Source organism: Miniopterus schreibersii (genome assembly GCF_964146895.1).
Source record: "Miniopterus schreibersii genome assembly, chromosome: 8".
Lineage (NCBI taxonomy): Eukaryota > Metazoa > Chordata > Mammalia > Chiroptera > Miniopteridae > Miniopterus > Miniopterus schreibersii.
This window is the reverse complement of record NC_138109.1, coordinates 2389348-2404168: the sequence shown is the minus strand read 5'-3', so window position 1 is coordinate 2404168 and position 14821 is coordinate 2389348. Positions and strand designations below refer to the sequence as shown.

The window sequence follows — 14821 nt, the reverse complement described above, 5'->3', positions numbered from 1 at the left end:
TCGCCCAGCCCCGGCGCCGCACCCGTCTGCAGCCCCCTCGTTGCACGTCCCCCGTGAAGCAGCCTCTCCCTGAGGGGCCGAGGGGCTGTTTGCCATCCTCCTGAGCGTCACGGACGAGTTTTCACTGTTCCCGCCGGCGGGCCAGCCCCTTGATTATCTGAGGCAGTGAGCGAGTGCGAGCGGTCACGAGGGCGCTTACTGCCGCTGTGTACAGGGTGACGGCGTCACTGTGATGACCACTTAGGGGCTGGATGCCGTCTCCTGCAGAAGATAATTCCTGACTCAGTGTAGAACCAGGAGGCTAATGGTTTTCTTTTTTGCAGTGAAAAAAATAGTGAATTCTGAGTAGGACAGAAAATTAGAAGCTTGTCGGGGCCTGGGTCCCACCTGCTGTGGCTTCGTGGGGCCAAGGGGCTGAGTCACGGGCGGGCAGTGTTCCTGTGAGAGGCGGACGGCATTCCTGACGCCCCCCCATCCGGCAGGGCCCCGGGGAGCCGAGGGACGTGTTCCTGAAGGTGGCTAGTGGTCCAAGCCCGGAGAGCAAGGACTTCGTTGTCAGCATTTACATGTGAGTACGCGTGGTGGTCGGTGGTAGGGAGGCAGTGAGGAAGCAGCCCTGCTGGAGCCCTCCTCCCGCCCCCTCCTCCAGGCAGCCTTCTTGGCTTCCTCCTGGCCTCTGTGCCTTGCAGGGATCGCTGGCTGGCAACACCTGTCCAGATCTGGCAGGTCCACCTGCACTCCCTGCAGCGCGTGGACGTCTCCTGTGTCACAGGCCAGAGGACCCGCTTGTCCCTAGTCCTTCGGGGGACGCCGACGGTTAGGAAAGTGAGGGCCTTCACCTCGCACCCCCAGGAGCTGACGGTACGGCCTTGGGGGCTGCCGGATCCCTCCAGTGTTCTCTGGGCTCTGCCATGGATGCCCAGTCCCTGGGTGCAGGTGCTTGGAAACCCCTTGTCCCCACTTGCTTCTCTCTGTTCTTCTTGAAGGTGGACCCCAAAGGGGTCTTCACGCTGCCGCCTCACGGGGTGCAGGACCTGCACGTGGGGGTGAGGCCCCGCAGGGCGGGCAGCCGCTTCGTCCACCTTAACGTGGTCGACGTGGACTACCACCAGCTCGTGGCCTCGTGGCTCGTGTGCCTGTCCTGCCGCCTGCCCCTCATTTCCAAGGTCTGGAAGGGTGACGTGCGTGGGCCGAGTGCTACGGGTGCTGTGTCACCCGATGGTCACCTGGTCCCTCCGCCCCGGCCTGCCTGGCTCCAGGCAGCAGTTCCCTCCTGTCCTCTGGCCCGGGGTCGGCGGGGGGCTGCGCCTGAGCCAGGAGCCCCTCGGCTGGGAGCCCAGGGGGCTCCCCGTCCTGTGTGCGGAGCCTCCCGCTGCCGGGGCCCTCGCAGAGCAGGCTCAGGAAAGGCCTGCAGGAGCCCACGCCCACGGCTGCCCCTCCCCACAGGCCTTTGAGATCACGATGGCCGCGGGAGAGGGGAAGGGCTCCAGCAAGATGATCACCTACACCAACCCCTACCCCTTCCGGCGGACCTACCGCCTGCACAGCAGCCGCCCCGACCTGCTGCGGTTCAAGGAGGACGCCTTCCAGGTGGGGCGCTGCGGGGGAGGCCCTGAGCTCTGCCTCTTCCCGAGCCCTGGGTGTGGGGGCTGGGGGTGGAGGGATTCCGTCCAGTACCCGGGCATCTTCAGAAAGTCCTGGGAGGTGAACCCGGTGGTGCCTGAGCAGGGAGGGGCACCTCTGTGAGCCCCTCCAGCTTTGTCTCGGAGACCCCGCGTCTAGGCACCATTTCGGGGGTCGGGCCTGGTGACAGACTGTCCCCGTGGTTTCTCCATAGTTTTACCCAGAACTGCCCCACGTTCACCCTAATCTGTTGTGAGCCTTGGAGGGGGGTTCGGCAGGTCACGGCTGCCAGTCGGTGGAGGTGTCGGGTTGGGAGGCGTCTCCCGGGTCCTGGAAGGCAGTCATGTCGGGCGCGCCGCAGGAGCTTGGGGACCCCGCTCAGAGACCGGTGCCTGGAGGCCCACAGCCCAGGCCCGAGGCGGGAGCCAGGCTGAGGTCCCACCGGCCCATGTGACCTTGGGGCTGGAGGAGACGCGGGGGGTGCGTGGGGGCTGCGGAGGAGAGGGCGCCGGGCTGGTGCTGACTGGCGCCTGTGCCAGGTGGCGGGCGGAGAGACCTACACCATCGGCCTGCGGTTCGCGCCCAGTCGGAGCCCCGGGGAGCAGGAGGTTTTGATTCACATCGACGACGCCGAGGACAAGAATGAGGAGACCTTCTGCGTGAAGGTCGTCTACCGGTGAGGGTGCGGCCTCCATGGCGGCTCCACGGGGCAGCGGCCGAGGAGCGGGCCCCCCGCAGCCCCGGCCGCCCCGCAGGGGCCCCGGTGGAGGGTGTGCACCCGCAGCGGCCCGGGCGTGGCCGCCTGAGAGCACCGTCGAGGGCGTCTTGATTTGCTTTCAGCAGGAGTTTTCTCTGAATCATCTGAAAATTATGTTTTCTTACTGAGTTTTATACAAACATCATTTGCTATGCAATGTTTTATACTGGAAATGTTTCATATATTTTTTAAAGTTATGTATAAAGTAAACTTTTACATGTTTCTCTTTTGATGGTTTTCTTGGGTGTCTTCTGCTGTTTTCAGCATCGTCAGAGGTTTTCTGCCTGCAGCTTATACGTGGGTTTCCCTGAGGACCGTGTGGCCGTGGCCTCCTGAGGAGCCTGCTCAGGGCTGGGGGGGTGGGGGATGGGGGTGACTCTGATCTGCTTCTGCTTCCGGCCCCGCCTGGAAAACCCTGGGTAACGGCTCCATCCCAGATCCTCAACTTCATCCCACCTGCAAAGTCCCCTCCCCAACTCGGGTCACGTAGCACAGGTTCCAGGGATTGGGGTGGGAACACTCGCTCAGAACCCGGTCACGTGGCCCCGACTCTGAGCTGTCAGCCCTGGACAGAGGCATCCTCCTGGACGGCAGCCTTGGAGACGTCCTCGTGCAGCTCGGGCGCCTTGCAAAGGGCACACCCTTTTCCTCCACCCCTTCTTTCTGCCCCTCCTCTTGGTCCCCGTGCCTCGGGGGTCCGTGGCCTTCTGGCCACTCTGGCTCACCGAGCCCCATCCTGGGCACAGGTAAGGACTCGAAGCCCCCCAGGGAGCGAGAATCGGGCACAAGCTTTGCTTTTCAAAACACTTTGCCATTCTGAGCGGTTTCCTCCCTCCCTCTTCCCTCACAAAGAACTGAGATCCCTTTTATGAGAAATTTCACTGTTGCACAGAAGCTGCCCCGTGGCTGTGATCCGGCCATCGGGTGCCTTCTCCCGGGTTCTCCGAGGTGGGCCTTCCCCCGTCCCTTAGGGACCCAGTGTGCTCAGCGGACGCCCCAGACCGGGACCAGCTTTCAGCTTTGCTTCTGCTGGCCGCTCGGTCCAGCTGGCACCTGCGGGAGCCGGGCGATTGCCGGGCGATTTACATGAGAAAGGGGGGCCTCGGGACTCTGCAGCCGCGTCTCCGCACCCACAGGCGCTCGTCTTTCGGGGGGAACCTTATCATTTCCATCACGGGCGCTCTTCAGCGCGAGGCCCGCTCTTTCTCTCCCGCGCGGTCTCCTCCCCGCCTGTTGAAAGCTACTTTTAACTAAATGGAGTCAAATGAAAGCCAGATTAGCTGCTTTGCTTTCTGAATCCGATGATGATTTAATGCCATGTTTGTCTCTGTTTAGAAATAAATTAAGGCGCCTCTGAAAACTGTTGCCTCAGGTTCTGAGAGGTTGGGGAAAACAACCATTACGTCTCCTTAATGACCTCCCCCCGACGTGCGGGGCCGAGGTGTATGCAGCTGTGGCCCTCGGCCCTCGGGACGTCGCGGTTTCACTTTTAATTTCCAGGGATGTGCGCTGAGACCTCGACACAGAGAGAGCCAGGAGGGGAGAGCGAGGGGAGGTAGCTCAGGTGGGTCAGCGTGGGGGGCCGCCGCCCTGGAGGGTGGTCCACAGGCAACTGATTCGGGGGCCCTTCCCGGGGTGAAGGTGGGCTGGGCTCCATGTACGCTCAGAGCCCGCGAGTTACGACGCATCTGCTGGCCACTCCACGTGGGCGCCCGTGACCCCAAAGCGAAGCCAGTCCGAGCCGGTCCGTGGGAGGCTGCGCAGAGCGAAGGAGGCCCCTCACCACGTCCGAGGGCCCACCCTGGACGTCGGCCGTGCGTCACCATGCCGCTGCTCGCCTCCCCGAGGCCGGTAGACGGCGTTGAACGCCAAGTGCAGGCTGGAGAATGGACTGAGGAGCAGTCGCCCCTCCTGTAGTGGGTTGAACGGTGTCCCCCAGAATGTGAGTAGAGTCCTTGCAGATGTCATTAAGGTTGGGATCGAGATGACGTCCTGTTGGATCGGGTGGTCCCTCGATTCAAAGAGAGTGTCCTTATAGGAAATGGACTGGGACATGCAGGGAGGGTGGTCATGGGGAGACCGAGGCAGAGGTGGGGGGGATGCGCCGACAAGCCAGGGGTTGCTGGCTGCCACCCGGAGCTGCGGGAGCCAGGGCCGGGCCCTCCCTCGGAGCCACTGGAAGGAACCCAACCTGCTCACCTGCAGTTTGTGCTTCTGGCTCCAGAACCGGGTGAATTCCTGTTGCTTTAAGCCTCCAAGCAATCTGTTAGGGCAGCCCCAGGAAACCAACACAGAGGCCTCTGGGACCCACACAGCCCCGGGGGGTAAATATTCAGGTAACCAGGGAGTCAAGATTTCTAGTCTTTGGGGGTTGGGGAGGGTGTGTGTGTGTGAATCTAAGGAGGGACCCACGGACAGGGGAACTGTCTGCAGGTGGAGCAGCCCCGGGTGGCCTCCTGGCTGCGGAGCTGCCTTCCTTCAGCCTCTGCCCCTCCCGCCCGGTCCCTCAGCCCTCCCCAATCGATATGGGGCTCAAGGTTCTAAAGAGAGGCAGGAATTCAACCTCAAAGGAACCGCACACCAAAGCGATGGGTTTCTCCACAGGAGGCGAAGTCACCGAGAGGTGTGCCTGTGTGTGCTCACACGTGTTTGCGACTGTGTGAGGTGCGTGTCTAGGTGCGTGTCTGTGCGTGTGTGTGTGTGTGTGCCCATCTGTTCTGTGCCTGTGTGTTTGTGTGTGTGGGTTGGGTGTGTCTCTGCGTATGTGTGAGGTGTGTGTCTGTTTCCGTGGCTCTGTGTGGCCTCGGTCGAGCTGTGTGCGTGCACAGTCACTGTCACTGGCAGGAGAAGCCCCGTCTACGTGGGGGCTCCCGGGGGGGCCCCTCACCCCTCGCCGCCTCCCTCAGTGCCTCTGTCTCTCCTGTTCGTAGGTCTTCTCTCCCTTTGCTGGAAACTTCCGCTCGGCTGTGCACTGAATGCCGTGGGCCTTAGTGACCGTCCCCCGCCGGCCTTCACTCCTCCCCAGGCCTCCTCTCAGCCTCGCTGTCCTCAGGGCTGCGCTTCGGGCCAAGGTCACACGCATTTTCCAAACAGCCGGAGGCTCAATGAGGGGTCCCTTCAGCAGCTCCATCCCTTTTTGTTTCCTAATTGCCCCTTGTAAGTGGGTTCATCCGGGAGGAAACCTAACAGCCAGAAACAGAGCTCTTTAGTTGTCCTCTATAATAAAGAGGCCACTGAATTAATTACGCCAGCTCTCATTTTATTAACGACGGCATTCGTTTTGATTTAAGAATATTTTTACCTCTCCCAGTGCTTTTAAGAAAGGTTATGGCGAAAAAGAGTCCATTCATCTCTGCGGTATATTTGGTCGCTTTTCATAAATTGTCTCGATTGCATTTTAAGGGAGTGGAAATTGAATCGAGCCTTTTTTTAAAAAAAAAAAAATAAAAGAATCGCGGAAGCCAATTAGCTGCTAACGCGTTTAATATGAGAGAAGCACTCAGCTCTGTAATCGAGTAGAGCCTCCCTAAAGCTGAATTTCAGCTCAGTTCTGCCTGCTCTTCCCTTGGCCCCCACAGTTGTGTTTTCCAAAGAACAGCTTCCGCCACCGACCCCCTGCTCAGACCTGCGCTGTCTCCTTCTCCGAGGTGCCTGGGGGGCTCAGAGCTGCTCCGTGCAGGATGCCGGGGAGGGATCGGTAGCTGGGCCTGGATCCCCCTGCTCCAGGGGCTCCCTCTGGCCCCAGGAAGACTACCTGGGGGGGGGGGGAGGGTAGAGGAATGGTCTTTAGAGAGATGCCCCTGGTTTCTCGGACCTTCTTAATCCTTTCAGTTCTTACTTCTAGTTGCCAATGATGTAAAGCAAACCATAAGGAGGCCAAGTCGTAGGAAAACTAAAGAAAAAAACTTTAGGGGAAGCGTGTGTGTGTGTGTGTGGGGGGGGGGGTAGGGGACATCTGTAATAATGTCAACAATAGAAAATAAACTTAAAAAAATTTATTGATAGGTCCTTCTTGAGTATCAGGACATGCAAAGCTGGTTTCTTCTTTTTTTAGATTTTCAAAATCCCCACCTGAGGATATTTTTCCCATTGATCTTTAGAGGCAGTGGAAGGGAGGGAGGAGGAATGGGGAGAGAGAGAGAGAAATGTTGATGAGACAGAGGCATATTGACTGGTTGTCTCCCGCACAGGCCTAGACAGGGGCGGGAAATCGAACCTGCAACCCAGGGACGTGCCCTTGCCTGGGAATCGAACCCATGACCCTTTGGGCCGATGCTCTAACCGCGGAACCGAAGTGGCCAAGGCCAAAGCGGGCTTCTTACTGGGATTTCCTGGTGCGTTGTGATCGGGCCACACAATCGGAGACACCCCCGGTTTCCATCTGGTTGCCACCCCTGCCCCATTCCTCAGCGCTTCTCTTCCGACGGAGACCAGGTGTTAGCAAACTGCAGCCCACAGCCCGGATCTGCCTCCTCCTTTCGAAAATTACATTTTTTGGGGACCATAGCCGCACCCATTAATTTAGCAGCTTTGGGGCTGCGAGGCAGAGTTGAGCAGGTTCGACAGAGACCGTCTGGTCGGCGAAACCAAAATACTCGCATCTGGTCTTTTAGGAAAACATTTGTTGACTCCTAGTTTAAAGCATTGAAATAAAAAACGTCTCATTTAGATTTTTAAATTTAAATGTATCTTTATTGCTGAAAGCATTACAGCTGTCCCCCTTCCCTCCCCCGCTGGCGCCCCTCCCCAGACCCTCGCTGCCCCACTGCCTGCGTCCGCGGGTCATTCCTACATGCGGCAAGTTCTCCGATCACTCTCTCCCACCCCCTTCCCCGCGGAATAACGCCGGTCTGCTGCCTGCTTCCACGTCTCTGGATCTATTTTGTGCATCAGTTTATTTAACTTACTTTTTCCCTTTTTTGGGGGGGGGCAGTAGAAAATAGACATGATGACAGCTGCGGGTGGAACTGCCCTGGGCCCGGGCCCTGGCGGCCGGCCCTCTGTCCTCGGCGCTGGGCACGCCGGGCCTCCTCTTGCTAGAAGCATCGTTGGCAGAGACCAGAGGGTTTCCAGGCGGGTGAGGGCCCCCCGCCGGCCCCTGGCATGGCAGGACCCCTGCTCGGTTCGGCGTCTTTCCGGCCTTCCTGGACCGACCAGGCCGAGGCGGCTCTGGTCCCGGCCGGGGTCCGAATGCCTTTGCTCCTTAGTGAAGGGACGCGGCCCTGCGACGGCTCCCGCAGCCAGAGGTCACCGCGCTGCCGCTGAAGGACATTCGGCCCCGGCAGGGCCAAGCGTTACTCATACTTCAGGGGCCTGAAGGTCAATTAGGAGGAGGTTTATGTTCTCGCCGCCGCTCTGTGACAGCGAGGTATAATATTTAGACAGCATGGTCGTATTTATGTTCTAAACGTGGACATAAACTTCCTGTTTTACACGGGACAAAATCAATAACGAAACCGAGCGGCGCTACATCAAACGGTCTGAAGGGCTCTTGAAGTCCATCCAAAGCGCGGGGAGAGGCGAGCACCGTCAACAATATCAGGCCAGCTGATCTTGCCAAGTCGGGGAGAGGGTGCCGGTCATTAGAAAGAAGGGTACTTTTGGGCTTGTTTCAATAATCCTGGTCTCTTAAAATTGATCTCTCTTTCTCCAGGGTGACAGATGGAGGGGGCGTCACCAAGCTCTGCGTATTTCGATATCCAACCTGCCAAAACTTGAGAGGCAACCTGAAATGTGCCGATGTTGATTTTTTTTTGTTTTGTTAAAAGATATACAGGAGTTTGGTTGCCCAGCCTCAGAATTTAAAAAAATCGACACACAGCAGCACTTGATATCCCAATTCCTAATTTGCTTAAGTGATTGCTATGTTCCTGGGGGGGAATTAGGATTTGTTATTCAATTTCCCCACCACCTACAGTTGCTCAGTGGGCTGCTATGGCCAAGGTCAGGTGTGAAGCCAGGTTGACGTTGTTAGGTGGTCTTATTTGAAGCGATAAAGTGCTATGGTGGAGGCTGTGTGTGGAGGGGCAAGAGGGACCCCAGTGAGGGCGAGGTCCGCAGGGTCCCCTGCTGGAAGCGGGTGAGGTTTCTGAGCGTATCTTAGCATTTGCTGAATGCTCTGCCCCCAGGCTTTTCCCAAACACAGCGATAATCTTGTAAGAACTGGGTCAAATAGGAACAAAGTGGGAAAATTCCAAACAACTATTTTATTGTTGAGATATGTGAAAAAAAAGTCTTTTTTTTTTTTTTTTGAAAGAAGGAACTATAGGGTCTAGTCTTGCATTTTTTTTTTTTTTTTTTACCACTATTTAAAACTGCCCGCTAGAACCATTTGTAGCTGGAATTCTAAAGCGTGTAAAGCAGGGTGATATGTCTACATCCGGGTGAATCTCCTACAAGGACCAGGTGCCTCCACCCTCACCTGCGTGGCTCCCGGCGTCCGCTCCCGGGGCCTCCAGGCGGCCCTGTGGTGATGGCTGATCACTGAGCTGATTAAGGCTCTTTCCCCAGGAGGTGCTTTCCAGGCTTGCCTGCCCCAGGCCACCTTTTTTTCATGCTGAGCTGGTTCCAATCCCTGCATGGGGTTCCCAATGGTAGACATTTGGGGTTCCAGCCCCACCAGGTAAAGGGGATGTCATAGCTCTGCCCTGCTCCCAGCCCCCAACCTGGACATGCTGCTCCTGGGGCCTCAGCAAGAGAAATGATGGGTTCAGGGGTCCCCTCTGGGCTTCAGATTGAGGAGGAGGGAGCTGGTTGAAGGTCTGGGCACCCCCCCCCCCGCCCTCTGTCCCCAGGGATCTCGGCATCAACCTTGGGAGAGGCTTTGGGATGCTGGGCAGCTCCCTCCACAAAAGTCCCCGACCTCTGAGCTACCATGGAGACCCCCATTTGCAAGTCGGTGATTTTAAGGGACTGTCCCAATCACACAGCTACAGTGGGGTGCAGGGCAGCTGGCCTGGCACTGGCTCTGGGCCCTCTCCACTCCACCATGTTGCTGGCAGCTGCCAACAAAACCAAATGGGTGGGGGAAAAGCTGGGCGAAATTGCAGCTCCCAAACATCATGTGACGCAAAGGGCTTTTGGGTCTCGGGGGAAAATAGTCACATGGTGTCCTTGCTTAGCTTTTGTTTCTCCCATTTTTCTAAGAGCTGTGGGTGCGCCGGATTGCTTGGGACGGAGCCTGCTGGTTGCAGGGGGGCACCGTTCCTGGGGGTGGGGATGGGGGTGCAGGTGGGTGAGGGGTGGGAGAACTTCTAGAATCTCCCTGGAGACCTCGGACCCTCTCTGCCCAGGGCCGCCTGGACTGCACTTCTTGTCTTGGGTGGTGGGTGGTACTCCCTTCAGCCAGGACGCAGGGCGCCCCCTCCCCTGGGGGACCACAAACCAGTGGTCGGTGTGTTTCTACTCCGTGTAGAGCTCTCCAAGGACTGCGTGTCCCCTTGGCCTCATCGCCCCACGCTGTCTACACCCCAGCCGCTCTGGCGGAGTTGATCAAATGAGCCGACTCCGGTAACCACACAGCACGCCCCCCCTTCCCTCGCCCCCAGCTGAGCTCCAGGCCGACGCTGTCCCTTTGTTCAATTTCATTCCTCTATTTAAAAATAACTCCCAGTCTGGCTCATTGGTTGAGTGTCGACCCAGGAGCCAGGAGATGGCGGTTCGATTCCCCGTCAGGGCACATGCCCCGGTTGCAGGCCCGATCCCCAGTCGGGGGCGTGCAGGAGGCAGCCAATGTTTCTCTCTCATTGGTATTTCTATCCCCCCCCCTCTCCCTTCCTCTCTCTAAAAAACAAGTAAAAAATTCCCCGTCTTCATGGATTTCATTTTCTTGACTCCAGGAAACGAAACTTTTCTCTCAAGGGAAGATATGCGATTCTGGTTTGTCTGTGTGTCCCAGCTAACTTTGCACCCACGGTCCCAAGCAAGGCAGCTGGCTCACCGAGGGTGTGGACACTGAGGGCTCGGGCCGGTGGGAACCCCGGGGGCCCGCAGCGCATGCGCGGCTCATGCGGGGTGAGAGATGACTGTATCAGACACGGATCTGGGACCCCTCGGCGACATAAACCAGCCCTGGGTGGCATGGGATCTTCAAGGACCACCCCACCACCAGCCGGGCCGAGCTGACATGAGCCGGGACCTCTGGTTCCTTCCACCACTTCTTGGTGTGGAATTTGACATCCTGAGGAAAATGTAGGGGATTCGGAGCACTGGGCGCTGACCTTTGACCGATGGGAAGCTGAGCGACTGGGCAGATAAATTCCTTCTCCCTGCCCCCTTCTGTGGAATAATCGAGGGCTTGGTTTCTCCTGGAAGCCTGGCCAGAGAGGCTCGCGTGCCAGGTGGACATGCCCACCCAGGGACACGAGGGTGTGTGTCCCGCGGGGAAGCCACGGGCAGCCCGAAGTGCAGGCCTCTGCCTGGCTTCATGCCCCTCTGCCCCTCTTCCCCTCCCCTCACCCGGCTGACCTGGGTTTGTGCTTCCCAGATAAAGTGGAGCAGGGCGGTCCTTGCCCGGGCTCGATCTACTGGGAAACCCACGCTGAGACTTGCTGTTTTCGCCAGGCGCGCCATGGAGGGGTGTTTGCTTTGTCCGGCCTCGCCTGGTACCTGCTGACATAAGACACCTCTCTGGAGAACAGGCAGCAACCGTCCATGTTGTCTTCCTGCTGCTGACGGTCAGGGTGCCCAAGGGTCCTGGTGGGTGCACAGGAGGCCAGAGGGCTGCAATCTCTGCGACTGAGCGAGGAGAGAGGACCTGTTTGTGCGTGTGCCTGTATGTGCACACAGGTGTATGTGTGTCCATGTGTGCACATGTGTGCACATGTGTGCACGTGTGCTCCACACACATGTTTGCACACACACACATGCACACGTGAGTGCACACTTGCACATGGTGTATGTGTGAGTGCACACACATGGTGTATACATGTGTGTCCATGTGTACATGCACGTGTATATGTGTGCTGTGTGCACCCACACATATATGCATGTGTGCGCATGTGTTGTGCATGTGCATGCACGAGTGGCCTGCCCTCCATGGGGACACTGAAGGGGACACGTGAGAGCCCTGTGTTGTTGAGGAGCTGGCTGCACGTTGGGACCCAGAGCGCACTGCCCTTGCCTTTGCCCTGTGTGCCGCCTGCAAGGCTGGGGCCCCTCCTGTCCCTGGACACCATCTAGTGTCCGTGGATGGCCATTTCCTGTCCCTCCTGTCCCCGGGTGGCTACCTCCTGCTCGCTCTGCTCAGCTCGCTGGGCGCCCCACGGTGTTTCCTTCACTCGGTTCTGATAACTCACTTCTCCCTCCTCCTTTAATTAGGTTCCATAAAACATCTCCTGCTGCGAGCTCTGGTTCAGTAATTACTCCATCTTTCAGGTTCAAAGAAACCTGGGTCTCCCCGTCAGTAATTCAGCAGGACGGCTCACTCCGTAGGGCTCAAGGCCCTCGCACCCCAGCCGGCTGCAGGGGCCTCCGGGAGGCTTCGTTTTCAGTCCTGGGAAAGGCAGCCTTCCTCTCTTTCCCCTGCGTCTTTCAGAAGCTGCAGCGGGCGCTGGCGTCCTGGGTGTGAGACAGGATCCCAGGGCCAGCGGCACGACCCCAGCGACCCCAGTGACCCCAGCAAGACCAGCGGCCGGAGCCTCCCACCGGGCCCCAAGAAGCCTGAAGCGCAGGGGAGCCTCGAGCTTAGCTCATTCCGGGAGGCCTTCCGAGAAGAGATTTCTTTGAAAACGGAATCCTTTTGTCCCATTAGGAAGAAAGTAAATTGAATGAATTCATTCCAGGCCCCCAAATGATCCCCTGTCTTAACCTTTCTTATATACAGTGCATGTCTAATGTACTGTTTAATCTATAAACAAACACTTTCCCGTTTTATTTTTTAATTTTTATTATTTAAAAAATATATCTTTATTGATTTCAGAGAGAAGAAGGGAGAGGGAAAGAGAGATGGAAACATCAATGATAAGAGAGAGTCATTGATCGGCTGCCTCCTGCACGCCCCCGACTGGGGATGGAGCCCACAACCCGGGCCTGACCGGGAATCGAACCGCGATCTCCCGGATCCTAGGCCGATGCTCAACCGCTGAGCCACGCCGGCCAGGTAAACACGTCTTTTCTTAAATTTATCGAACCACCCCTCCCAGCCCTCAAGGCATCGCTTTCAGCACTCGCTCGGGGCTGTCTTCCAGGCCAGCATGCGGCATCTTCGCTTTTCACTGCCCCTGAGATGCTGCCACCCGCTGGCTGCTTCTTTTATCCAAATCAGCAACAGCGTTTCTGCCTCTGCAGTTGCCTGTGGCCACTGTTTTGCGGGAACTTTCACACCCTCGGCAGCATCAGCACAAAGACCAAGCGTTAGGCCCACTCGTTGGAGCCTGAGCTGAGGACTTCCTACTGCTCACATCCCTCCTCCACCGAGTAGTAGGCACCCTCCGATCAGGAAGCTCTCTCTTCTCTCCCATGTTAATTTATTAAGTTATCATATTAATAGTTATTAAATTCCTTATGCCATCTATAAAATTTTCATGTAGTATATTTATTTTTTCATTGATTTATATGCGTATGGATTCATGGTTTACCTACTTTTTTTGTTGTTGTTAACCTTCGCCCGAGGATATTTTTTCCATTGATTTTTTAGAGGGAGAGGGAGGGAGGGAGGGAGGGAGGGAGGGAGGGAGGGAGGGGGAGAGAAACATCCATGTGAGAGAGACACACTGACCGGCTGCCTCCTGCATGTGACCCCACTGGGGCCGGGATTGAACCTGGAACCCAGGTACCGGCCCTTCACTGGGAATCGAACCCTGGACCTTTCAGTCTGGGGGCTGACCCTCTAACCACTGAGCCGCACCGGCCAGGGCCATGGGTCCTTTTAAGATGAAATGGTCACCGATCGGATAGGAAACTTCCAGGGGACAGGAGCAGCTCTATTACGCGCTCTCAGGCACAGCCAGACCGAAAAAGGGGCCCCGAAACGAAGTCACGGCTGAACAGCGCATTCGACAAGCTGCCCAAAGGGAAAAATCATCCTCGGGATGGAAATGACAGAGCCGCAAGCAGACGGTGTCAGGATACAATACGGCTGAGACGGGCGACGCTGGGAGTGAGGCTCCGGTGCACGTCCCGGCTCCCAAGGGAGCAGGGGGCGGGTGCCCATCCGTCTCTGTGCCAGGCCCTATAGACGCAGCGTGAGGGATGGCAGGGAGGCGGCGAGTGAGCATCGCATCCTTCACTCCCCGAGAGCACGGCCTGGTTCGCTCCCACCGAGACCCAAATGAAGACGGATCGCTGGTGGGCGGAGGCAGGCGGCTTCCACGCGCCTTCACCTTCCCTGGTGGCCCGAGGTTTCCGGGATAAATGGGGGAAAGATGCCCACGGCTTTACTGGCTGCAGAATGTTTGTGCCTCCAGCTGGGGGAGGCCCGGCCCGGCCTGACCCTCGCGGCCCTTCCCTGGCGCCTGGCACCGGGCACCAGCAAGGGGCTGCGCTTTCGGGCCCATCTCCCCTCCCCGAGCTTCTAGTTTTCTCTGGGCAGAAATCATATTTCGTCTCCAGCCCCAGCGCCCAGCAGGCAAGGGGCCTTGAAGGAACGGCTGTTTGCCCAGGCCGGTGTGGCTCAGTTGGTTTGGCGACGTCCTGTGAACTAAAAGGCCGCTGGTTTGATTCCCGGTCAGGGCACAGCCTGGGCTGTGGGCTCCATCCCCGGTAGGGGGTGTGCAGGAGGCAGCCGATCGCTGACACTCTCACATTGAGGTTTCTCTCTCTCTCTCTCTCTCTCCCTTTCTCTCTAAAATCAATGAAAACATTAAAAAAAGAGAAACGGTTGTTTAATGAAAGACCGAGCGACTGGAAGGAAGGGACCCAGTGCTGGGAGGACATGCAAGCGCCAGGTCTAGGTTGCTATGGTTTGAATGACTGTGTCCCCCTAAATTCACACGTCGATGTCTTACCCCGCACCCCAGGGTGATGGTATCAGAAGGTGAGGCATCTGGGAGGTGATTAGCTCACCAGGACGGGGCTCTTAGAAATGAAATTAGTGCCCTTATGAGAGGGACCCCAGAGAGCTCTGGCCCTTGAGCCACGGAGGCCGGGAGGCGGGGACGATGGGCGGAGAGCCTGGCACCCACCACCCCCGTCGGAGCCCCCGCAGCCGGAACTGAGAGAGAGACGGTCCTGCTGCGTGTAACCCGCGGTCCCTGGTGTTTTGCGACAGCAGCCAGGAGGGCCTGAGATGTTGGTAAAATACACATAACAATGAAATTGACCATGTGAACCGTCCTTACTGTACAGTTCCTGGCGCTAAATCCATTCACACTGTGGCGCAAACATCACCGCGACCCAGTCCCAGGACTTCCTCACCCCCCCAACGGAAACCCCGCCCCATTGACCGCGCACTCCCTGTCCCCTCCCGCCCCCCCCCCCCCCGGGGATGGCAACCGCCGGCTG

General features: G+C 57.8%; 1 protein-coding gene across 1 annotated transcript in view; it reads left to right on the top strand.

The window, feature by feature from the left end:
- Nucleotides 1-2610, top strand: part of NPHP4 (nephrocystin 4) — a 43789-nt gene extending 41179 nt beyond the window's left edge. The window contains exons 27-31 of the mRNA XM_081144638.1: nt 483-568; nt 690-861; nt 987-1166; nt 1447-1590; nt 2163-2610. Coding sequence (XP_081000764.1) covers nt 483-568; nt 690-861; nt 987-1166; nt 1447-1590; nt 2163-2303 — 723 coding nt within the window. The 3' untranslated portion in view covers nt 2304-2610. The remainder of the gene's footprint in view (nt 1-482; nt 569-689; nt 862-986; nt 1167-1446; nt 1591-2162) is intronic.
- Nucleotides 2611-14821: the final 12211 nt, after the last annotated feature.